This window comes from Pan troglodytes, chromosome 8 (genome assembly GCF_028858775.2).
Source record: "Pan troglodytes isolate AG18354 chromosome 8, NHGRI_mPanTro3-v2.0_pri, whole genome shotgun sequence".
In the NCBI taxonomy this organism is placed as follows: Eukaryota; Metazoa; Chordata; class Mammalia; order Primates; family Hominidae; genus Pan; species Pan troglodytes.
The window spans coordinates 80939510-80965189 of NC_072406.2; the positions used below are offsets into that span (position 1 = coordinate 80939510).

Consider the following 25680-nt stretch of genomic DNA (forward strand, 5'->3'; position numbering starts at 1 on the left):
GCAACTGTCAATACTTCCCAGGGTTGTGGGAGTTGGTACCAGCAGAGTGAAACAGCAAATCTAAGGCCGTGGTTCAGGTGGATGAAAGTGATGTTATGATACTTATACTTGAATCACTGATTTAAAATGTCAAATGCAGAACATGCCGATCTTAATTTATTAACATGCCAATTTAGATTATTAGAATTTAAAGTACTAATACTTTTTCATAGCGTCTTGTTCCTATTTACATGATAATTTTTTTTCTATTACCAGAACAGTTTTTTTTGTTTGTTTGTTTGAGACAGAGTCTTGCTCTGTCACCCAGGCTGTAGTGCAGTGGCGCCATCTCAGCTCACCGCAATCTCTGCCTCCCTAGTTCAGGCTGTTCTCCTGCCTCAGCCTCCTGAGTAGCTGGTACTACAGGTGTGCACCACCATGCCCAGCTAACTTTTGTATTTTAATAGAGATGGGGTTTCACCATGTTGGCCAGGCTGGTCTCAAACTCCTGTCCTCAGGTGATCTGCCCGCCTCAACCTCCCAGAGTGCTGGGATTACAGGTGTGAGCCACCATGCCCAGCCAGAACAGTTGTTCTTAACCTTTCTAGGGTCTGTATATAATCCTTTTGAAAATCGGATGACAGCTATGGATTTATCTTCCATTTTGCATACGGTTTCAGGAAATTATCCCACCTTTTAGAACCTATGCCCTATCCAGGCATGGTGGCATGCGACTGTAGTCCCAGTTGCCAGGGATGCTGAGGCGAGAGGATTGCTTGAACCCAGGAGTTCAAGACTGCAGTGAGCTAAGATTGCATCACCACATTCCAGCCTGGGTAACAGTGTGACTACATCTCTGAAAAAATAATAATAGAACCTGTGCCCTACATTTTGATGAACTATTTTTTCTGTATTCTCATTGCAGTTAACCTCATTTTGAATTAATAGTGGTGTTAAGATATTCCCCACGTCTATTTAAATTCACTTTATTGGTCCTTGTTTTATCCTTTCTCCCTACCTATGACATCTGACTTATCTTAAAAATAGTTAAAAGAGAAAATAGGCCAGGCACAGTGGCTCATACCTATAATCCCAGCACTTTGGGAGGCCGAGGTGGATGGATTGCTTGAGCCCAGGAATTCGACACCAGCCTGGGCAACATAGTGGGACCCTGTCTTTACAGAAACTATCAAAAATTAGTCAGGCATGGTGGAATGTGCCTGTAGTCCTAGCTACTCTGGAGGCTGAGGGAGGAGGATCACCTGAGTTCGGGAGGTTGAGGTTGCAGTGAGCCAAGATTCTGCCACTGCACTTGAGCCTGTGTGACAGAGTGAGACCCTGTCTCAAAAAAAGAAAAAAGAGAAAATGAAAAACTTGGTGTTGTAATGATTAGCACTGTGTATTTAGGACATTTGTAAAGTTTTCTTTTCACTGTAGATTGTTCTCTTTCTTTAAATTTTAAAAATCTGGTTTTGGCCTGAAATCCCAGCACTTTGGGAGGCACAGGCAAAAGGATCTCTTGAGTCCAGGACACTTGAGACCAGCCTGGGCAATATAGCAAGACCCCATCTCTATTATAATAAGAATTTTTAAAATTTATTTTATTTATTGTTTATTTTTGTTGAGATCAAGTCCCGCTTTGTCACTCAGGCTGGAGTGCAGTGGCGCGACCTTGGCTTACTATACCTCCCGGGTTCAAGTGATTCTCCTGCCTTAGCCTCCCGAATAGCTGGGATGACAGGCTCACACCACCACACCTGGCTAATTTTTATATTTTTGGTAGAGACAAGGTTTCACCATGTTGGCCATGCTGGTCTCAAACTCCTGACCTCAGGTGATCTACCTTGCTCAGCCTCCCAAAGTGCTGGGATTACAGGCGTGAGCTACCATGCCGAGGTTTTTTTAAAAACATTTTTTAAAATTATTGTTTTTGCAGAGGATAATTTTGAATTTTTAAAAATTCTAAACATGATTTCTGGGATTTTGTTTCTTATTTTGTTCTTTTTTTTTTATTTTAAATGAAATTAGACTTTTTAAATAGTTGATGGTAAACCTCAAACTTTGAATGAATTTTTGTGATGTTCAAGAGTAGGGTACCTGCCTTTGGTCGGTTCATTAAAGCTCTTTATTCTGTTTTTATAAAGCACAAATTGTTCTTTCTATAGAGTTAATAACTAATAGTTATAAGGCAGCATTTTTTTTTTCAGATTGTTCCCAGATACAAGCAAGATAGTTTGGGGAAGGGAGTGTTCCATGAGCAAATACTGGTTTTTACGGCCTCTTGGTTTTGTCCCCCTAGATACCATTGAGAAAATTGGGCTGATGCCTGTAATCCTAACACTTTGGGAGCCTAAGGAAGGAGGATCGCTTGAACCCAGGAGTTCAAGACCAGCCTGGGCAACATTAATGAGATTCCATTTCCTTTTTTTTTTTCTTTTTTCTTTTTTTTTTTTTTTTTTTTTGACACAGAGTCTGACTGTGTCACCCAGGCTAGAGTGCAGTGGTACAATCTTGGCTCACTGCAACCTCTGCCCCCCCGGGTTGAAGTGATTCTCGTGCCTCAGCCTCCTGAGGTATAATTCAGTTGAATTCAACTGAATTACTTAACGCAGTTACGTAAAGCGTAAATGCATTTAATTCCTGCGTTTAATTCAGTTTCCTGAACTTAGCCTTAGATCCCATTTTTTTCAAAATTTATTGCCCCAGGGAGCTAGTGGTCATTTTTCTAGGAGATGCATTTTTGGGAAGTGCAGTGCTAGACCATAATTTTTACCTAAAGTTTCTGCATTTAATGGAATTGGGTAAAAGGATCAAGTAAAACCTTTATCATATTCTCCTCAGTGTGTAGCTATCTCTGAGCATACATTAAACGTTTAAGTGCCAAAGTCTATCATTTTGAGCCCCTCTCCCCAATTATTTGGTCTTAGCAAATTATCATTTTAAGTCACTACATGGTGAATTGTTTTTTAATTTCTCAGTACAGTAGTGTACACTAACTAAAACCTCTTTGTGGCCAGTTGTGGCTCACACCTGTAATCCCAGTACTTTGGGATCCCGAAGCAGGTGGATTGCTTGAGCCTAGAAGTTCGAGACCAGCCTGGGAAACATAAGGTGATCCCTTTTCTACCAAAAATTTAAAAATTAGCAGGATGTGGTGGCTTGCGCCTGTAGTCCTACCTACTCGGAAGGCTGAGGTGGGAGGATCACTTGAACCTGGGGAGGTCGAGGCTTCCATAAGCTGTGATTGCACAACTGCACTTCAGTCTTAGTGACAAAGTGAGACTCTGTCTCAAAAACACAAACCGTTTTTGTGCTTTTTTTTTTTTTTTCAATATTGAGAGGTAGAGTTTTACTCTGTGAAAATCCCTCATAGGATTATGGCTCACTGCAGCCTGGAATGTCTGGGCTCAAGTGATCCTCTCATCTCAGCATCCTGAGTAGAATGATCCTCCTATCTCAGCCCCCTGAGTAGGTGGGACTACAGGTACCTGCCTCCATGTGTGGCTCATTTTTTTTAATCTTTGTAGAGATGAGATCTCACTTTGTTGCCCAGGTTGGTCTCAAACTCCTGGGCCCAAGTGATCCTCCCACTTCAGCCTCCCAAAGGGTTGGAATTACAGACATGAGCCGCCTCGTCCAGCCTACATTTTTTTCTTCAAAGACTAGACAAGCATTGTAATCACAAGGGGAAAAGAGTAGAACAAGGAGTTCAGTCAGTAACTGAACAACCACTTTAGATAACTCATTACCTTTGGACCAGGCTTTTTGTGCTTAAGTGTTGTTTTTGTCTGTTTTCTTTTTTTTTTTTTTTTGAGATGGAGTCTCACTCTGTTGCCCAGGCTGGAGTGCAGTGGTGATCTCAGCTCACTGCAACCTCCTGCTCCCAGGTTTAAACGATTCTCCTGCCTCAGCCTCCTGAGTTGCTGGTACTACAGGCGTGTGTCACCATGCCCAGTTAATTTTTGTATTTTTAGTAGAGACGGGGTTTCACTATGTTGGCCAGCCTGGTCTCGAACTCCTGACCTCAGATGATCCTCCCGCCTCGGTTTCCCAGAGTTCTGGGATTGCAAGCATAAGCCACCACCCCCAGCCAGTTTTAGTCTTTTTTAAAATTAGAAATTTTTCTTGACATGTAAAAATCCTATGTATTTATGGTATACATACACAATTACTTAATACCAAAGTTTTATAGATAATATATATAAAGTCTTGATGTATATATATGTCATGGAATGGCTAAATCAAGCTATTTAACGTGCATTACTTCACATACTTATCATCTTTTGTGGTGAGAAGACTTAAAAGTCTGCTCTCTTCTCAATGTTTACATATATAATGTATTGTTATTAACTGTAGTCAACGTGATGTACAGTGGGTATCTTGAACATTCCTCCTAACTGAAACCTTTGACCGATGTCTGCCCAATCCTGCCCTGGGCCCCACAGCCTCTTGTAGCCACCATTTTACTCTGTTTCTCTTAGTTTGACTTTCTTACACTCCAGATTTGAGATCATGCAATACTCTTGTTTCTGTGCCTGGCTTATTTCACTTAACATAGTGTCCTTCAGGGTTCATACGTAGTGCAAATTACCGGATATTCTTCTTAAGGCTGAATAGTATTCCCTTGTGCATATATACCACATTGTCTTTATCCAGTTGTTCATTGATGGACACTTAGGTTGATTCCATATCTTGACTATTGTGAATAGTGCTGGAGTGAACATGGGGGTGCGAGTATCTCTTCTATGTACTGTTTTCATATTTTTTATATTCTTCATAATCTTGATTTTTATTTTTTCCTTTTTGATTTCATTTTAGCTGCACTGGGTGTTCAACAGCCATCACTCCTTGGAGCATCTCCTACCATTTACACACAGCAAACTGCATTGGCGGCAGCAGGCCTTACCACACAAACTCCAGCAAACTATCAGTTAACACAAACTGCTGCATTGCAGCAACAAGCCGCAGCTGCAGCAGCTGCATTACAACAGGTAAATCTTTAATATGTCTTATTATTTGATGTAGAAAACTTTATGAAATCTGAGTAGCTAGCATTGCTACCTTCATTTTATAGGTAGTGAAGAATTATGTGTTTTTATTATGCTGATTTCTTTTTCTGGTGATGAATATTATATCTGACCAGCATATATAGGGAAGAATAGTTGGGCCAGGCATGGTGGCTCATGCCTGTAATGCCAGCATTTTAGGAGGCTGAGGTGGGAGGATCGTCTGAGCCCAGGAATTTGAGACCAGCCTGGGCAACATGGTGAGACAGCGTCTGCAGAAAACACGAGAATTAGCCAGCATAGTGAAGGATGTATGTGGTCCCAGCTGCTTGGGAGGTTGAGGTGGGAGGATTGCTTGAGCATTGGGAGGTTGAGGTTGCAGTGAACTGAGATTGCACCGCTGCACTCTGGGAGGCAGAGCAAAACCCTGTGTCCAAAAAAAAAAAAAAGTAGTTGAATAGTCAAAATTTTTAAGTCCTTAAATTGGGCAGTTCTCATACCTTAATTACATGAATAAAATTTACTTCTTTTTGGATCCTGGAGTATAAGTAATCACAACTTGATTTACTTTAGATGAAGTTTCACTGTTCCAGAAAATTTATCTTTATTATTATTATTTTTATTTTTTTTGTTTTTTTCTTTGAATCAATGCCATGCCAGAACAGAAAGTTTATGTTTAGTGTAATTGTATGTATTTCTATGTATATCACTTTATGAGAATGAATAAATTTAGTGTCTGTATTTTTCTTTGAAAAATTTTTTTTTAATCTTTCAGCAATATTCACAACCTCAGCAGGCCCTGTATAGTGTGCAACAACAGGTTAGTTTATATTTTCCATGTTAAAAACTGATTTTAAAATAGCCATTTGCTCCAAAGTTCAACTGATAGAGAGTTTTATTTCTATCAGCTACCTTAACATGTGATACAAATATTTTGGGAGGGGCTAGAGTAAATAGGTAGGAAAAAAGGAATGTCTCCAAGGGTGAGGGAGATAGGAGGGTGGTTCTAACAACCCAAATCCTTAGCCAGTCTTTGTCGCATGTTTCTAAGAAAGTATGAGGAGGCTGGGCGCGGTGGCTCACACCTGTAATCCCAGCATACTGGGAAGCCGAGGCGGGCGGATCACTTGAGGTCGGGAGTTTGAGACCAGCCTGACCAACATGGAGAAACCCCATCTCTACTAAAAATACAAAATTAGCCGGGTGTGGTGGCGCAGGCCTGTAATCCCAGCTACGTGGGAGGCTGAGACAGGGAGGCTGAGGCAGGAGAATCGCTTGAACTCAGGAGGCGGAGGTTATGGTGAGCCGAGATTGCACCATTGTACTCCAGCCTGGGCAACAAGAGCGAAACTCTGTCTCAAAAAAAAAAAAAAAGTATGCAGAGAATAATCTAGAAAGAACCACCCTTTGGACTGTTATGCTCCTGTCTGGAACCTTTGGGCCAGCTCTGCTGAACTAGACCACATGTGAAAATGAAAGCTCCTTTTGCTGATTGAAGCCTAAACCTTATAGGCTTTCAGCCTTTATTTTTTTTTCTTTATTTTTTATTTTAAAAAATTTTTGTTACATTAACTAACACCTACTACAGCCTTTATTTCTTTCAAGGAGTAGGACTCCTAGTCCCCTTCTTACTAATCAAATTGTGTATGGAAATCAAAATATTAAAATAGAACTGTTCAAAATGGGAGAAAGTTGGTGAGGCACAGTGGTTCACGCCTGTAATCCAAGCACTTTGGGAGACCGAGGCGGGCGGATCACTCGAGGTCAGGAGTTTGATACCAACTTGGCCAACATGGTAAAACCCTGCCTCTACTAAAAATAGAAAAATTAGTTGGGCCTGGTGGTGCACACCTGTAAAAAAATAAATAAAATGTGGGAGAAAGTCACACTTTATAGTTCACACTTCTATTCCCTAGGCATGTTTAAACAATACGGAAACTCCTGATTTAGACTAAAAGCAAGTTTCATTGGCCCCTTTTCCTTAGACAGATTCTCTAGGAACTGTCAAGGAAAGAGAGTTTGCCTTGCTGAAATACAGATATGCTTTAGTCTAAGCATGTCCCTGGAAAGGATCTGGTCTCATTCTTTTTTGAGACTGAGTTTCATTTTTGTTGCCCAGGGTAGAGTGCAATGGTGCGATCTTGGCTCGCTGCAACCTCTGCCTCCCAGATTAAAGCGATTCTTCTGCCTCATCCTCCTGAGTAGCTAGGATTACAGGTGCATGCCACCAGGCCCGTCTAATTTTTTCTATTTTTAGTAGAGACAGGGTTTCACCATGTTGGCCAAGCTGGTCTCGAACTCCTGACTTTGTGATCCACCCACCTTGGCCTCCCAAAGTGCTGGGATTACAGGCGTGAGGCACTGTGCCCAGCCTCATTCTTTTTTTTATGGCTGCAGAGGCTTCTCAATTCATAACTTCTTTGTCCCTAGATCCATGGCCCAGTTTAATCCTCGACTTAAGCCCCTTGAGGCTTCAGAAGCATTGCATTTTCCCAGAAGACCTCAGTATTTCACTAGTAATTGCTTTAAACTTCTTAAAAACTGACAAGAGATTGGTCTCAAATCAGATGTCTTGTTTTCAGAGTACCTTCCAACTTATTTTAGTGCTCTTATTAAATACATTATTAAAGATGATAATGAGTGAGGCTGAACCTTGCAAAAATTGCGATACTCATTCTGCCTTTAAAAAATGGCACTACTCAACTGTTCTTAACTTACAAAAAATAGTATTTTGATATGATCTAATCTCTAATACATGGTGACTCCAGGTAAACTGAGTGTTTTGAATTACAACCTCATACAGATTATTTTACCTTAGCCTAAGTCAAATTTATATTTCAGAATTTTAAAATTTCTCCTTTCATACTAATTCCTTTTACTTTCTGGTAATAGTACACTTTGCTATTACAGAAAAACCATACATCAGAGTATGTGGTCCTTCATGGTCTCTGTGCCTATGGCAAATTGTCCATCAACAGTGCTTCTCATTTTATTTAGGGATATATGTACGAATTGGATCGATGACCAGTGATATTTTTTGATACAAGTAGCATATTGATGATATTGAGTCATTTCTGTAGCACGGTAATCTTCGCTTTTAGAGATTTGTGGGGTTTTACTGTGGATGCTATTCCTGGAAAATAATAACAATAACAAAAAAATCAGGTTCTGTATTTTTATTAATTAAAGTAGTTAAGTGCCTATCATTGAATGAGTTACTTACATATGAGGTCTGCAGTTTTTAGAAACAGTTGTAGGAAACTTTATACCTAGTTATCTCTGTTACTTTTCACATTTTTCTTAAATTAAGATAACTGGGCTGGGTGCAGTGGCTCATGTCTGCAATCCTGTCACTTTGGGAGGCCAAGGCAAGAGGATTGCTTGAGCTCAGGAGTTCAAGACTACCCTGGGCAACATAGTGAGACCTCGTTTCTGTTTAAATACATAAATAAAAATAAGTAGAATAACTTTTATAGGAATTATTTCTTTTATGAAGCATCTATGAAGCAACAATTCTGATTGACCCTTTTCTGTGTGTGTTTATTTTTCTGTTTTCAGTTACAGCAACCCCAGCAAACCCTCTTAACACAGGTTAGTTGGTATTACTTTATTTGTTTTGGATGTCTGAATGAACAGTAGACTAAAGCTTTATTAGTATTCTACTTTTTCTTTCAGGGTTTAGTTACTTGTTAGATTCACCTAATAATTTAGGAATATAATGCTAAATAAAGGTAGTAGTACGCTAGTTTATTTTTGATGGTTTCTCATTGTAGGTTCAGCTGTGATACAGTTTGAATAAATATGAGGTTTTATTTTATTTATTTATTTATTTATTTATTTTGAGGCAGAATCTCCCTCTGTTGCCCAGGCTAGAGTGCAATGGCGCAGTCTCGGCTCACTGCAATCTCTGCCTCCTGGGTTCAAGCGATTCTCCTCTCTCAGCCTCCCGAGTAGCTGGGATTACAGGCGCCTGCCACCACGCCTGGCTAATTTTTGTATTTTTAGTAGAGATGGGGTTTCACCGTGCTAGCCAAGCTGGTCTCGCCTAAGGTCCTGACCTTAGGTCATCTACCCGCCTTGGCCTCCTAAAGTGCTGGGATTACAGGTGCGAGCCACCATGCCTGGCTGAGGTTTTATTTTAAACTTAATACTGATTTTTCATTGATACTGATTTTTGTAGTCTTTTTCTTTTGGAAGATTTCTGCACGTTTTTTTCCACTTTAGCAGGGAAAGTTATTGTGTGACATTATCTGCTTAATTTTTCAGCAACATTAAAAAGTTTTGAACTTTTCATACGTAGTGCTACCTTAGGCTTTGCAGACTATTTATTATATCTTTCACATACTCTTTTTCTATTTTTACAACCTTTTGAAAGTGTAAAAAGCATTCTTAGCTTATAAACTACGTAAAAAGAGTCTATAGGCTGTCTTTGGCCCATGGGTCATAGTTTGCTGATCACTGGTTAATATGTAGAGTGAAATACTATGCAGCTGTTAAAGCAAAACCTCTTTGTGTACTGATATGGAATGATATTCCAGATAATCTGAGGTAGAAGTAAAGGTACAGTCTAGTATGTATTATATGCTTCCATTTATCTATATGCATATTTGAATAAAACATCTCTAGGAGGCTTTACACTAATAATTAGGACAGTGATTGCTTAATGTTTAGGGAACTGCATAGCTGAGGAGCAGGGATAGGAGAGAGGCTTTTCACAGTATAACCTTTTGTACCGTATTTTTAGTCTTGAATCTCTTCCTTGTCTTTTAAAAATATACTTGAATTGAGAAATCAACCTGTTTTTATTAAAGAACTACAGTTGGTTAACACGTAACTCATAACTCCTGTTTTCAATAATCAACAAAGTAGAATTTCCAAATTAAGTAGAAAAACAATAGAAGTTCTTTTGTTCAAATGCTATTTCCCTAAGTGTACCCATAACACATTACTAGTATCTTAAGATATTAAAGAAATTTCATGAGAAAATAGTTTTGTGGTCAAAGTTTGAGGAGTGCTGAGTTCCTTTACTATACTTAGGACTTTCCTACGCCTTTATTATGCCAGTATGGATATTGTATTAGTAAGAACACTCATCTAAGGGATCTTGATGAAATAGGCTAAAAATAATTTATAGTTTAATTTTAGACCTGACTCTCAAGATGTACATGTATATCTTCTAACATAATATGAAATTTTTAACATTCTGGGTTAGTTTTAAGTAGTCATATTCAGTTTTTAGATGATTTCAAATCATTACCTTAATTTGATGTTGATTTTGTTTTATAGCCAGCTGTTGCACTGCCTACAAGCCTTAGCCTGTCTACTCCTCAGCCAACAGCACAAATAACTGTATCATATCCAACACCAAGGTCCAGTCAACAGCAAACCCAGCCTCAGAAGCAGCGTGTTTTCACAGGGGTGGTTACAAAACTACATGATACATTTGGATTTGTGGATGAAGATGTATTCTTTCAGCTTAGGTAAACTTAATGAGGTCTTATCACATGGCTTCTTGCATTTACCACAAAACACCTGTTTAGTTGTGGCAGAAATTGTATGTAGCCCAGGCTGGACACAGTCGTGCAATCTCAAGTCGACTCACTGCAGCCTCTGCCTCCTGGGTTCAAGCAATTCTCTTGCCTCAGCCTTCGGAGTAGCTGGGATGACAGGCGTGCACCACCACACTTGGCTAATTTTTGTATCTTTATTAGAGAATGGGATTTCACCATGTCGGCCAGATTGCACCACCACACTTGGCTAATTTTTGTATTTTTATTAGAGAATGGGATTTCACCATGTCGGCCAGATTGGTCTTTAAACTCCTGACCTCAAGTGAGCCACCCGCCTCAGCTTCCCAAGGTGCTGGGATTACAGGTGTGAGACACTGCGCCTGGCCAGTGTAGCTATGATTTTCTTTCCTTTTTTATTTGAGACAGAGCCTCACTCGGTTGCCAAGGCTGGAGTGCAGTGGCGTGATCTCGGCTCATCACAACCTCTGCCTCCTGGGTTCAAGCGATTCTCCTGCCTCAGCCTCCCGAGTAGCTAGGACAACAGGCATGCGCCAGCACGCCTGGCTCATTTTTGTATTTTTAGTATGAGACAGAGTGTCACCATGTTGGGCAGGCTGGTCTTGATAGGATAATCATTCCCTTACTCTTCTTTCTTTCTTTTTCTTTTTCTTTTTTTTTTTTTTTGAGACAGCGCCTCACTCTGTAACTCAGGCTGGAGTGCAGTGGTTCGATCTCAGCTCACGGCAACCTCCGCCTCCCAGGTTCAAGCAATTCTCATGCCTCAGCCACCATGCCTGGCTAATTTTTGTATTTTTAGTAGAGACGGGGTTTCACTATATTGGCCAGGCTGGTCTCGAACTCCTGACCTCACGATCCACGTGCCTCGGCCTCTCAGGAAGTGCTGGGATTACAGGTGTGAGCCACCGTGTCTGGCCTTAGCTGTAATATTCTATTTTTATTTTTTTCTGAGGAAACTCAAGTGTGGAATTTTGTTTCTTTTTCTTTCCTACTTTCTTCTCTTTTTTCTTTTTTCAGACAGTCTCATTCTGTCACCCAGGCTAGAGTGCAGTGGCGTGATCTCACCTCACTGCAACCTCCACCTCCCGGGTTTAAGTGATTCTCTTGCCTCAGCCTCCCAAGTAGCAGGGACAACAGACGTGTGCCACCACACCCGGCTGATTTTTGTATTATTTATTTGTTTGTTTATTTATTTATTTATTTATTTATTTACTTTGAGACAGAGTCTCGCTCTGTCACCCAGGCTGGAGTGCAGTGGCGCAATCTCAGTTCACTGCAGCCTCCGCCTCCCAAGTTCAAGTAGTTCCCTGCCTCAGGCTCCTAAGTAGCTAGGATTATAGGCGCCTGCCACCACGCCTGGGTAATTTTTGTATTTTTAGTAGAGATGGGGTTTTACCATCTTGGCTAGGCTGGTTTTAAACTCCTGACCTCGTCATCCACCTGCCTCGGCCTCCTAAAGTGCTGGGATTACAGGCGTAAGCCACTATACCTGGCCAGTTTTTGTATTTTTTAGTAGAGACAGGGTTTCACCATGTTGGCCAGGCTGGTCTTGAACTCCTGACCTCAGGTGATCCGCACACCTCAGCCCCGCAAAGTGCTGGAATTATAGGCGTGAGCCACTGCGCCTGGCCAGTTTAGCTATAATTTTGTATTTTTTCCTGAAGAAAGGCGGTTCTAACAATATTCCTGGGTAAACATAACTGTGAGTGGGGTGTTGAAATCTAATTTTGAAATCTAATCTTTGTTTGACGTGTCTAATGACGTAGCATAGATTTTAAAATTGTTTTTTAGCCAAGCGCGGTGGCTTGTCCTTGTAATCTCAGTTTCTTGGGAGTCCAAAGTAGGTGGATGGCTTGAGGCTAGGAGTTCCAGACCAGCCTGGGCAACATAATGGCAAGACCCCATCTCTAAGACGCAAAAATATTAACATTGAAAAAGTCAATAGGATCAAATGATTGATGGACTCACATTCAAAATAATTATTTTTATTTTTTAAAAGTTCCTTTTCCATATTTAAATTAGTACTTTTATAGTTTTGTAGTGTTTGTAGGAAATACTGTACAACATTTTTCTGTAAAAGGGATTCCTGTTTTTTATCTTTTTTGCATTCATCATTTGAAAGCCCAAAGCAAATCTTAGTCTTGGGTTATAAAAGTAAAAAATGGAGCAGGAGAGATAATATCAGGGAAATATGGGGTGGTAAATTATTAATTTCACTGCAAACTCATGTTTATATTATAAGGGCGAAACACCCATTTTAAAATGAGTCTAGGAGTTATATCTACTTAACTCTTTTTTTTTTTTTCTTTTTCTTTGAGACAGGGTTTTTGCTTTATCACCCAGGCTGGAGTGCAGTGTTGCGATCATAGTGAACTGCAAAGTTGAACACCTGGACCCAGCTATCTCATGTAGCTGGGCCATCAGGCGTGTACCACCACTTCTGGCTATTTAATTAAATTAATTAATTAATTATTTTTGAGACAGAGTTTCTCTCTTGTTGCCCAGGCAAGAGTGCAGTGGTGCAATCTCGGCTCACTGTAACCTCTGCCTTCTGGTTTCAAGTGATTCTCCTGCCTCAGTCTCTCAAGTAGCTGGGATTACAGGCGCCTGCCACCACACCCGGCTAATTTTTTTGTATTTTTAGTAGAGATGGGGTTTCACCATGTTGGTCAGGCTGGTCTTGAACTGCTGACTTCGTGATCCACCCATCTCAGCCTCCCAAAGTCCTGGGATTACAGGCGTTAGCCACCACGCCTGGCCCTTTTTGTTTTATTTTTTGAGATGGGGTCTCTTTTGCCCAGGCTGGGGTCCAGAAATGCAGTCATAGCTCACTGCAGCCTCAAATTCCCAGGTTCAAGGGATCTTCCTGCTTCAGCCTCTGAAGTAGCTGGGACTCTAGGCCCGTGCTACCACGTCCAGCTTTTTTTTTTTTTTTTTTTTTTTTGGAGACCAAGTTTCGCTCTTGTTGCCCAGGTTGAAGCGCAATGGCATCATCTCGGCTCACTGCAGCCTCTGCCTCCCGGGTTCAAACAATTCTCCTGCCTCAGCCTCCTGAGTAGCTGGGATTACAGGTGCCTGCCACCACGCCCGGCTAATTTTTGTATATTTAGTAAAGACGGGGTTTCACCATGTTGACCAGTCTGGTCTTGAATCTCTGACCTCAGGTGATCCACTTGCCTCAGCCTCCCAAAGTGCTGGGATTACAGGCGTGAGCCACAACAACGCCCGGCAACTATTTTTTTTTCCAGTTTCTTCAGATCTAGACATAAAGACTAATTTTTAAATTTTTTGTAGAAATGTGATCTCACAATGTTGCCCAAGCTGGTCTTGAACTGACCTCAAGTGATCCATTTGATTTTTAAAGTTATGGCGTTAGAGGCATGAACCACTGTACCTGGCCATCTACTTTTTCTTATTTTTTTATTTTTAAATTATTTATTTATTTATTTATTTTGAGATGGAGTCTCACTCTGTCGCCCAGGCTGGAGTGCAGTGGTGCAATATTGGCTCACCGCAACCTCTGCCTCCTGGGTTCATGCGATTCTCCTGCCTCAGCCACCCAAGTAGCTGGGATCACAGGCTCCTGCCACCACGCCTGGCTAATTTTTGTATTTTTAGTAGGGATGGGGTTTCGCCATCTTGACCAGACTAGTCTTGAACTCCTGACCTCATGATCCACCCGCCTCGGCCTCCCAAAGTGTTGGGATTACAGGCGTGAGCCACCGCGCCCGGCCTCTTTTTTTATTACTTTTTTTGAGATGGAGTCTCACTCTAATGCCCAGGCTGGAGTGTGGTGGTGCGATCTTGGCTCACTGCAACCTCCGCCTCTCAGGTACAGGCGATTTGCACCTGGCTAATTTTTGTATTTTTAGTAGAGATGGGGTTTCACCGCATTGGTCAGGCTGGTCTTGAACTCCTGACCATGTTAGCCAGGCTGGTGTTGAACTCCTTAAGTGATCTGCCCACCTTGGCCACCCAAAGTGCTGAGATTACAGGCGTGAGCGACTGCTGCCATCCCCCAACTACTTTTTATTGTTATTTTATTTTATTTATTTATTTTTGTTTGAGACCGAGTCTCGTCTGTCACCCAGGCCAGGGCACCATCTCAGCTCACTGGAACCTCCACCACCTGGGTTCAAGCAATTCTCCTGCCTCAGCTTCCTGAGTATTTGGGATTACAGGTGTGCGCCACCACGCTGGGCTAATTTTTGTATTATTACTAGAGACAGGGTTTCTCCATGTTGACCAGGCTGGTCTTGAACTCCTGACCTCAAGTGATTCGCCTGTCTCGGCCTCCCAAAGTGCTAGGATTACAGGCATGAGCCACCACACCCGGCCCCATCTACCTTTTTTTTTTATTAATATTATTTTTTTACTATTATTATACTTTAAGTTTTAGGGTACGTGTGCACAGTGTGCAGGTTAGTTACATACGTATACATGTGCCATGCTGGTGTGCTGCACACCCATCTACTTTTTAAAGAGCTTTCCAGGCTTCCATTTCTGATATAGTTTGCTGTTTATTTTTTTTTTGAGATATGGTTTACTTTAAAGTACTAACTATGTAAATCATTTTGGGGAGAAATCTATTTTAATTGTATTTATATTTAACTTTTTTTTTCTTTTTTTTTTACAGTGCTGTCAAAGGGAAAACCCCCCAAGTAGGTGACAGAGTATTGGTTGAAGCTACTTATAATCCTAATATGCCTTTTAAATGGAATGCACAGAGAATTCAAACACTACCAAATCAGGTACAGAAAATATTGAGTTAAGTATTATAGAAGCTTTGTAAATGAGTCTTCTAATTCACAAAGATTTTTTTTCTTATTCTTTCATTTTTTAATTGAAGAATCAGTCGCAAACCCAGCCATTACTGAAGACTCCTCCTGCTGTACTTCAGCCAATTGCACCACAGACAACATTTGGTGTTCAGACTCAGCCCCAGCCCCAGTCACTGCTGCAGGCACAGATTTCAGCAGCTTCTATTACACCACTATTGCAGACTCAACCACAGCCCTTATTACAGCAGCCTCAGCAAAAAGGTATCTTTGCTTTTGTTTCAGGCGAATGTATAACATTTTAGTTATAATGTAACTATGCTTTTAATTACAAAAAAAGGCAGGGATTTCAAGAAAACTTGAAGCCTAAAAATCCTGAATAGGACGCATCTACTTCCATAGCTATGTGGAAGTATTTTTTTTTTTTCTCTTAGTGATAAGAAATTAAAATATACACCTTTGTGGACTTAAATATCAAAACTATTAAATTACTTATTAAACCATACCACATCAAATGAATTTGCTGGGTTTTAAGTTTTTTTGCAAATTGATTGTTTGAAACTCCAGATGTGTTGTTTTTCGCTCTGTCGCCCAGGCTGGAGTGCAGTGGTGCAATCTGGGCTCACTGCAACCTCAGCCTCCCCGGTTCAAGCTCTTCTCCTGCCTCAGCCTCCCAAGTAGCTGGGACTACAGTCATGTGCCACCATGCCCGGCAAATTTTTGTATTTTTAGTAGATACAGGGTTTCACCACTTTGGCCAGGCTGGTCTCGAACTCCTGACTTCAAGTTATCCGCCCACTTTGGCCTCCCAAAGTGCTGGGATTACAGGTGTGAGCCGCTGCACCCGGTCCAGACGTGTTCTTATAAAAACACTGTTTAAAATGATGCATAGGGCCAGGCTTGGTGGCTCACACCGTAATCCCAGCACTTTTGGAAAAATAATAAAAAAACTGGGTCATGGTGGCAGGCGCCTGTAATCTCAGCTACTCTGGAGGCTGAGACAGGAGAATCGCTTGAACCCAGGAGGCAGAGGTTGCAGTTAGCCCAGATCACGCCATTGCACTCCAGTCTGGGCGATAAGAGCAAAACTCTGTCTCAAAAAAAAGAGAAAAAGATGACAGGTAGCCTTAGCTTACAGAAGCCTACTTAATTGGCATTAAAAAATGTAATTGTGACATGTTCTTCTTTTTTTTTTTTTTTTTTTTTTTTGAGGCAGAGTTTCTCTCTGTCGCCAAGGCTAGAGTGCAGTGGTGTAATCTTGGCTCACTGCAACCTCTGCCTCCCCGGCTCAAGTGATCCTACTGCCTCAGCTCCCCTGAGTAGCTGGGACTACAGGTGCGCGCCACCCCGCCAGCCTAATTTTTGTATCTTTTGTAGAGACAGGGTTTCACCATGATGCCCAGGCTGCATTTTCTTTTTTTCTTTCTTTTTTTGGAGACAAGGTATTGGTCTGTCACTCAGGCATAGGTGCAGTGGTATGATCTCAGCTCACTGCAGCCTCAACTTCCTGGCCTTAAGGAATCCTCCCTTCTCAGCCCCCCTCTAATTTTTGCACCTTTTTGTAGAGACAGGGTTTTGCCATGTTGCCCGAGCTGGTCTTGAACTCCTGGACTCAAGTAATCTGCCTATTTCGGCCTCCCAAAGTGCCGAGATTACAGGTGTGAGACACTGCTCCCAGCCTGCATTTTCTTTGTTATTGTAAATGATGACACATAGCAAAATGATGACAGATTACAGTGTAATGAGTTATTTAATGAACACCTGTGTAATCACTACTCGGGTCAAAAAAATACAACGTGTCTGGTAGCAGGGCGGTGGCTCACGCCTGTAATCCCAGTGCTTTGGGAGGCTGAGGTGGGCAGATTGCTTGAGCTCAGGAGTTGGAGATCAGCCTGGGTAACATGGTGAGACCCCGTCTCTACTAAAAATCCAAAAAAATAGCCAGGCGTGGTGGTGTGCACAGGCTGATGTGCGAGGATCACTTGAGCCCAGGGGGCGGAGGTTGCAGTGAGGCAGGATTGCACAACTGCTCTCCAGCCTGGGTGACAGAGCAAGACCCTGTCTCACAAAAAACACAACAACCATTTGTAACTTGTTTTCTTTGATAATAGTTTTATTCTGTAAGTACGCATCCTTGTTTGGTTTTGAACATAATGCGTGATTCCACTTTTATGACATTTTGCGTGTGAGACTTTTTTTTTTTTTTTTTTTTTGAGACGGAGTTTTGCTCTTGTTGCCCAGGCTGGAGTGCAATGACGCTCTCTCGGCTCACCACAGCCTCCGCCTCCTGAGTAGCTGGGATTACAGGTGTCCGCCATCATGCCCAGCTAATTTTTTGTATTTTTAGTACAGGTGGTTTCCCCATGTTGGCCAGGCTGGTCTTGAACTCCTGACCTTAGGTGATCTGCCCACCTTGACCTCCCAAAGTGCTGGGATTGCAGGCGTGAGACACCGTGCCTGGCCCGAGAGTTTTTTTTTTTTGAGACGGAGTCTCGGCTCTGTCACATAGGCCAGAGTGCAATGGCCCGATCTCAGCTAATTGCAACCTCCGCCTCCCAAATTGAAGCGATTCTCCTGCCTCAGCCTCCCAAATAGCTGGGATTACTGGCATGCACCACCACTCCTGGCTAATTTTTTTGTATTTTTAGTAGAGATGGGGTTTCACTATGTGCCAGGCTGGTCTCAAACTCCTGACCTCAGGTGATCCACCCGCCTTGGCCTCCCGAAGTGCTGGGATTACAAATGTGATCCACTGCGCCCGGCCCAGCCAAGAATTTCTAAATGGTGCTTTTTATATTCATCCTTCTTTTTTTGTTGTTTTTTTTGAGATGAAGTTTTGCTCTTGTCACCCAGGCTGGAGTGCAATGGCAAGATCTCGGCTCACTGCAACCTCCGCTCCTGGCTTCAAGTGATTCTCCTGCCTCAACCTCCTGAGTAGCTGGGATTATAGGCGCCCACCATCACGCCCAGCTAATTTTTTGTATTTTTAGTAGAGATGGGGTTTCACCATGTTTGCCAAGCTGGTCTTGAACTCCTGACTTTTCAGGTGATCCACTCCCCTCAGGTTCCCAAAGTGCTGGGATTACAAACGTGAGCCACCATGCCTGGCTTATTCGTCCTTCTTACCACATCTTATTCTTGCCTTATGTTATGTTAGCTCTTTTCTTTTTTTACTGTGGCCTCATGGGCTTTCATTTATCCATTGTTTTATATTCAGTTGTTTTCTTTTTGATCCTTTTTATGTATAGTTAGTAAAAATTTTTTCAAGCTGACTCCTGTGTCTTTTTTTTTTTTGAGATGGAGTCTTGCTCTGTCACCAAGGCTGGAGTGCAGTGGCGCGATCTTGGCTTGCTGCAAGCTCCGCCTCCCAGGTTCACACCATTCTCCTGCCTCAGCCTCCCCAGCAGCTGGGACTACAGGCGCCCGCCACCACGCCCGGCTAATTTTTGTTTAGTTTTTTTATTAGAGACGAGGTTTCACCGTGTTAGCCAGGATGGTCTCGCTCTCCTGACCTCGTGATCCGCCCACCTCCGCCTCCCAAAGTGCTGAGATTACAGGCGTGAGCCACCGCGCCCGGCCTCTCCTGTGTCATTTTTACAGTCCCCCACTGAGTATTTCTTAAAGGAGATGTCGCAGTGAGGGTGTTCCAAAATTGAAAGCTCCCTATATGTTTCAAGGCTGACAGGGACATGAAAAGGGAGATGAGCATAACAATGCTTCGGAATCCTGCTGACATACATATTTTTCCATTCATAATAAAAATCAGACCATATTGAAGTAATTTTTTAGGAAAATAGTAGTGGAGAGATTTTTTTTCCTGCTACAAACTGCAGAGGAATAATTCAGATGATCACCATACTAGGCTTTCTACCAGGAATTAATATCATTATCATAGACCAGCGTCAGAAAACTGTTCTAGTGGAGAGATGTGAGATCTCATATATCATGTTATCAGTCGGGAAGAATGAATTTATTTGTGCTTGTGTTTATTTTCTGTGATGTGTAATAGTTCTGTCTACTTTAGAGACGTTTAATGTGAATCATTCTACTGAGGTTGAGCAAATTTTAAAGAAAAACACATTTTTTAGTCCTTATGGTGTGATCAGATGTTGAAAGGGGGAATGAGTATTTTAATCTATGTTGTAAAGGACTTAGTTACTTATTCTAGTTACTCTGTCTAAAATACTTAACAACTTTGCATATATTATACATCTTTCCATAAATTAAGTGTGCATTGTAGTAAAGAAGGTAAATTTGCACTATTCCTACCTTGAAATATTTATACTATTTCAAAATGAAATTGTTGATTTTCAATATTGGGAAGAATTCATCAAGATAGTGCCCCACCTGGGCAACATAGGGAGACCCCATCTCCTCAAAAAATTAACAAAAAAAATTAGCTGGGTTTAGTGGTGCATGCCTATGTCAGCTGCTTTGGACACTGAGATGGGAGGATTGTTTGAGCCTGGGAGGTCGAGGCTGCAGTAAGCCATGATTGCACTACTGCACTCCAACTGGGGCAACAGAGTGAGACTCTGTCTTGAAAAAAAGGTACCTGTTTTTTTTGTTTTTGTTTTTTTTCATTTTTTGACACGGTGTCTCGCCCTGTCGCCCAGGCTGGAATGCAGTAGCATGATCTCGGCTCACTGCAGCCTCCGCCTTTCGGGTTCAAGTGATTCTCCTGCCTCAGCCTCCTGAGTAACTGGGATTACAGGAACGTGCCACCACGCCTGGCTAATTTTTTTGTGTTTTTAGTAGAGACAGGATTTCACCATACTGGCCAGGCTGGTCTCGAACTCCTGACCTCATGATCTGCCCGCGTCTGCCTCCCAAAGTGCTGGACTTACAGGTGTGAGCCACCGCGCCTGACCTGACAGTACCTATTCTTTTTTTTTTTTTTTTTTTTGAGACGGAGTTTTGCTTCTGCTGCCCAGGCTGGAGTGCAATGGTACAATCTCAACTCACTGCAACCTCGTCTCTTGGGTTCAAATGATTCTCCTGCCTCAGGCTCCTGATTAGCTGAGATTACAGGCGCCCACCACCACTCCCAGCTAATTTTTGCATTTTTAGTAGAGACGGGGTTTCACCATGTTGGCCAGGCTGGTCTTGAACTCCTGACCTCAGGTGATCCACCCACCTCGGCCTCCCAAAGTGCTGGGATTACAGGTGTGAGCCACCGCAGCCGGCCAGTACCTGTTCTTTAAAAATATATATAAATTAGGCCAACTTTGAAAAAACAATTTTAGTCACTCTCAGTTACTTAACTTTGTTCCTCTAATTTTATCAGGTAATGCCTTCGAACTTTGTTTAGACATGCTAAACGTTTTTTTCTTTTATCTTTTAAAGCTGGTTTATTGCAGCCTCCTGTTCGTATAGTTTCACAGCCACAACCGGCACGACGATTAGATCCCCCATCCCGATTTTCAGGAAGAAATGACAGAGGGGATCAAGTGCCTAACAGAAAAGATGATCGAAGGTATATTTTCTAAAGTGTACTGTGGATGGTGGCAATGGTTGTATAACAATGTAAACATAGTTAATGCCACTGAACTATGCTTATAATATAAAATTTTAAAATGGTAAATTTTATGTTATGTCTATTTTACTACAGTTTTTAAAAAGTTAAACAAATATACTGTGGAATCTTGCTTATATTACCTACTCTATTCATTGAAGAGCTTTTACATAATATTAGAAATATTAGTAATTTTAGAAAAATTTGCTTTCAGTCGTGAGAGAGAGAGAGAAAGACGTAGATCGAGAGAAAGATCACCTCAGAGGAAACGTTCCCGGGAAAGATCTCCACGAAGAGAGCGAGAGCGATCACCTCGGAGAGTTCGACGTGTTGTTCCACGTTACACAGTTCAGTTTTCAAAGTTTTCTTTAGATTGGTAGGTTATTCCCCACCCATTGTTTTCTTGAGTTACTAATTTCATATAATTTGATAGAATATGTTACAGAGGTATTTTTCTTGCAACATTGATTTCCTGACAGTTAGTGTTCTTCATATAAGGGCAGAAATGCAATTTGAAATATCTACAATGCTGCATTATTTTTATATCCCCATGAAGGATATCGACTGGTATTGAAAAAGGCAGCCCCTCAAGGAAATTCCTCTGTCATAACGTTATTCCCCTAAAGTTAGAATCAGTTAAGACCTAGACTTATTGATAACTTGAAGATCATGTATAGTCCATTGTGTATGATAAAGCAATAATACAGTAGTAAACCGATTAATTTCAAGTTTAGCCCTGGTAGTGTAGTATAATAGAAACATTGATATGCATATATACTCACATACATAATGTATTCACATGTATAGTGTGTGTGTATGTATATACATAAATATATTATTCACCCTTTGAATCAGAAGTCATGACAAATTACCAGGAATTTCTTTTTTTCTTTTTTTTTTTTTGAGATAGGGTCTTACTCTTTAACCCAGGTTGGAGTGCAGTGGCATGATCTTAGCTCACTGCAGCCACTGCCTCTGCCTCCTGGGTTCAAGCTATTCTCCTGCCTCAGCCTCCCTAGTAGCTGGGATTACAGGTGCTCAGCACCACACCCAGATAATTTTTGTATTTTTAGTAGGGACGGGGTTTCACCATGTTGGCCAGGTTTGTTTCGAACTCCTAACCTCAAGTGATCCACCTGCCTGGCCCTCCCAAAGGGCTGGGATTACAGGTGTGAGCCACTGCGCCTGGCCAAGTTACCAGGAATTTCTGAGGTTCACCTGCAAAACAAAGGTAATATTAACTAGCAAAATTATTGTGAGGTTTAGTTCATGTATCCAAAGGACTTAACCCAGTGTGTGGCCGTTGTATAGTCTCAGTAATTAATGGTGGGTTATGGTCGCAACTTAGGTAATAGATTAATAGATGGAAAAATAACAAATTGACAGTAAAATAAGAAAATCATTAAAAGCAGTGTTCAGGGCTGTTTAGCCTAAAAGCAAATAGCTGTATGCGATGCAGTGGCCTAAGAGGATATTATTACGTTTAAACAGAGTGGTAATTACCGTTCATAATACTTGCCTATCAGAGGTTAAAATTTCCAGATATTCAGTTCTAGATTTAGTAACCCAGTGAATTTTAGTCAAGCTACTTAATGCCAAGAAAATTTTGCTTGGTGACTTTGCTTAATTATGTTACATAGTTGGCGTTCATTTACTCTTACTTATGGTCAAATCAGCACCTACTTTTTTTTTTGTTTTTGTTTTTGTTTTTGAGATGGAGTTTCGCTCTTGTTGCCCAGGCTGGAGAGCAATGGCGCGATCTTGGCTCACTGCAACCTCTGCCTCCCAGGTTCAAGCAATTCTCCTGCCTCAGCCTCCCGAGTAGCTGGGATTACAGGAATGCGCCACCACACCTGGCTAATTTTGTATTTTTAGTAGAAACAGGGTTTCACCATGTTGGCCAGGCTAATCTCAAACTCCTTACCTCAGGTGATCCAGTCGCTTCAGCCTCCCGAAGTGCTGGGATTACAGGTGTGAGCCACCACGCCTGGCCCAGCAACTACTCTTAACTTTACACTAGTTTTCTTCTTATAGCTGCTTACTCTTATACTTAAAAATCTGTAGTCTGCATATTTCTGAGAAACCAGTCAAAACCAAAACCACTTTTCCCAGCCTCAAAGATATTAAATAGAGAAACTCTGATTTTAACCCATCTGTTCTCAATATTGAATGCTCTTTTGGGAAGAGTTGATGCATAGGATATGAAATTGAACAGCTATTTAGCTTGTTCTCAGTTAGACCTTCAGGGGCCAGGTGCAGTGGCTGACGCCTGTAATCCCAGCACTTCGGGAGGCTGAGGCAGACAGATCATTTGAGGTCAGGAGTTCAAGACCAGCCTGGCCAACATGGTGAAACTCCATCTCTACTAAAAAATAAAAAAATTAGCTGGGCGTGGTAGCGTGTGCCTGTAATCCCAGTTTCTTGGGAGGCTGAGGCAGGAGAATCGCTTGAACCCGGGAGGCAGAGATTGCAGTGTGCCGAGATTGCACCACTGCACTCCAGCCTGGGTGACAGAGGGAGACTGTCTCAAAAAATAAAAAACTAATAATAATAAATTAGACCTTCACAGTTTAGTTTTTTTTTGTTGGTTTTTTTTTTTTTTTTGAGATGGAGTCTCGCTCTGTTGCCCAGGCTGGAGTGCAGTGGCTTGATCTTGGCTCACTGCAAGCTTCGCCTCCCGGGTTCACGCCATTCTCCTGCCTCAGCCTCCCGAGTAGCTGGGACTACAGGCGCCCGCTACCACGCCCAGCTAATTTTTTTTGTATTTTTAGTAGAGACAGGGTTTCGTCGTGTTAGCCAGGATGGTCTCCATCTCCTGACCTCATGATCCGCCCACCTCGGCCTCCCAAAGTGCTGGGACTACAGGCGTGAGCTACCGCGCCCGGCCTCACAGTTTAGTTTTACCACTTTGAAGTAAATTCCGAGAACATTAAATGGATCTCTTGCAAGTAAAAATGATTTTAAAGTTTCCACACTTCTCATTTGTAGTTGTGTAAATCAAGATTTTCTTATACTAATATGATTATAAGAAACTTTGTGCCCATGAAATGATTTATTTGTACTTATATCTTTTGTTTTATTATAAATTTTACTCCTGTGGGGTAAAACATGACTTCAAAAATTCTGGTGATACGGAATTGGGAAACAATTATACATACTTGCTTTTTGTAACACTTCCTTAAAAACAAAACTCAGATACTTGTTTCATGTTTTTATTATTTTGACAGCAGAATCATATCCAAATAAAGTATAATTATAGGCCTGGCACTGGTGGCTCACACCTGTAATCCAGCACTTTAAGAGGCTGAGGTGGAAGGATCACTTGAGGCCAGGAGTTTGAGACCAGCCTAGGCATATAGTGAGACCTCACCTCTACAAAAAGTAGAAGTTAGCCACATGTGGTAGTGCACCCGTAGTCCTAGCTATAATACTTGGAGGCTGACATGGAAGGATTGCTTGAGCCTAGGAATTCAGGTTACAGCAAGCTGTGAGTATGTCACACTGCACTCTGGCCTGGGCGACAGAGCAAGATTCTGCCTGTAGATAGGATAGAATAGATAGATAGATAGATAGATAGATAGATAGATAGATAGATAGATAGTTGGATAGATTCTGTCTGTAGATAGAATAGATAGATAAATAGATGAATAGGTAGGCAGGTAATAGTCTGTTAACTGACAGGTTTATTACTCTGTATTTATTTTTATACTTCAAATAAAGACATCTCTGCATGTAGATTACTTCATCTTTCATACTTCTGCCTTTAGTTGTCTTTTCATCTTACATTATACTTTTAACAGACATCTCTTAACCTTTTGCCAGATTGACCTTTCAGTTCCTCTCTTTTAAAAGCTCTACTTCTTAGGAAAAAGGAAATGATCCTTTAAAAAATCAGTGCGAGATTTAAAAGGCAAGAAATTTATCCCCTCTATACATAATAATCAGGTATGGATCTTAATCATTCACAGAGAAAGGGGTGTGGAGGTGCAGATAATCCAAGGAACATAGGAATTTTGCTTTTTGTGGATTTTTGTATTTAATTTTGAATGTAAGTATGCTTGATCTAGGAACTTACTATAGTAAAATAAAAGTTATAGTTTTTCTACACTCAAAAACCTGATTGAGGGGCATACAGAAATACTAATACTCTCATTGCTGTTTTGTATCTATACAACATGAACCATAATTTTCAAGTAATCCACAGTTCCAACTGAGGAAAACCTGCTTTTGTACAGATCTTTTCTGGAGCTGAGATTCAAGTTATTTCAAAGCGTCTTCTGTAACAAAAAGTAACAAAATAAGGATAACACTGAGAATACTATTTATTCAAAGCTTTGCGTATATAAATTTGAAAGTAATATTTTCATATGTCTCTATGCAAATCTATAGCTCATTAGTAACTGACTTTGTCTTTTTTCAGCTTACTTTTTACTATATCCAGTTATATTTGCTACAGAATTAAATGTTTGTGTAACCTTTTTATTAAGGCTATTTATTCACTACTTATGTCTGTTTTTCAGTCCCAGTTGTGACATGATGGAACTAAGGCGCCGTTATCAAAATTTGTATATACCTAGTGACTTTTTTGATGCTCAGTTTACATGGGTGGATGCTTTCCCTTTGTCAAGACCATTTCAGCTGGGAAATTACTGCAATTTTTATGTAATGCACAGAGAAGTAGAGTCCTTAGAAAAAAATATGGCCATTCTTGATCCACCAGATGCCGACCACTTATACAGTGCAAAGGTTTGTATTCAACTGTGATATGCAGCTTAAATTTCTTAGCAGTTATTCATAATAAAAGGGTATGTAGAATTATCCTTCAGAAAGTGTTTGTTAGGTAGACCCGAATACCTGTTTTCTTCTTAACTGCT

General features: G+C 41.2%; 1 protein-coding gene across 11 annotated transcripts in view; it reads left to right on the top strand.

Annotated features, from left to right (window-relative positions):
* The window catches only part of CCAR1 (cell division cycle and apoptosis regulator 1), a 74459-nt gene that overhangs the window by 11016 nt on the left and 37763 nt on the right, over positions 1–25680 (top strand). For 5 of the 11 annotated variants that reach the window (XM_001168607.7, XM_063780705.1, XM_009458585.5 and 2 more), the window contains exons 3-11: positions 4798–4970; positions 5761–5805; positions 8544–8576; positions 10272–10465; positions 15150–15264; positions 15363–15555; positions 20638–20767; positions 21021–21182; positions 25327–25552. In XM_001168607.7, coding sequence (XP_001168607.2) covers positions 4798–4970; positions 5761–5805; positions 8544–8576; positions 10272–10465; positions 15150–15264; positions 15363–15555; positions 20638–20767; positions 21021–21182; positions 25327–25552 — 1271 coding nt within the window. The remainder of the gene's footprint in view (positions 1–4797; positions 4971–5760; positions 5806–8543; positions 8577–10271; positions 10466–15149; positions 15265–15362; positions 15556–20637; positions 20768–21020; positions 21183–25326; positions 25553–25680) is intronic. The other 6 variants (XM_063780707.1, XM_009458588.5, XM_009458589.5 and 3 more) reach the window with 2 other exon arrangements.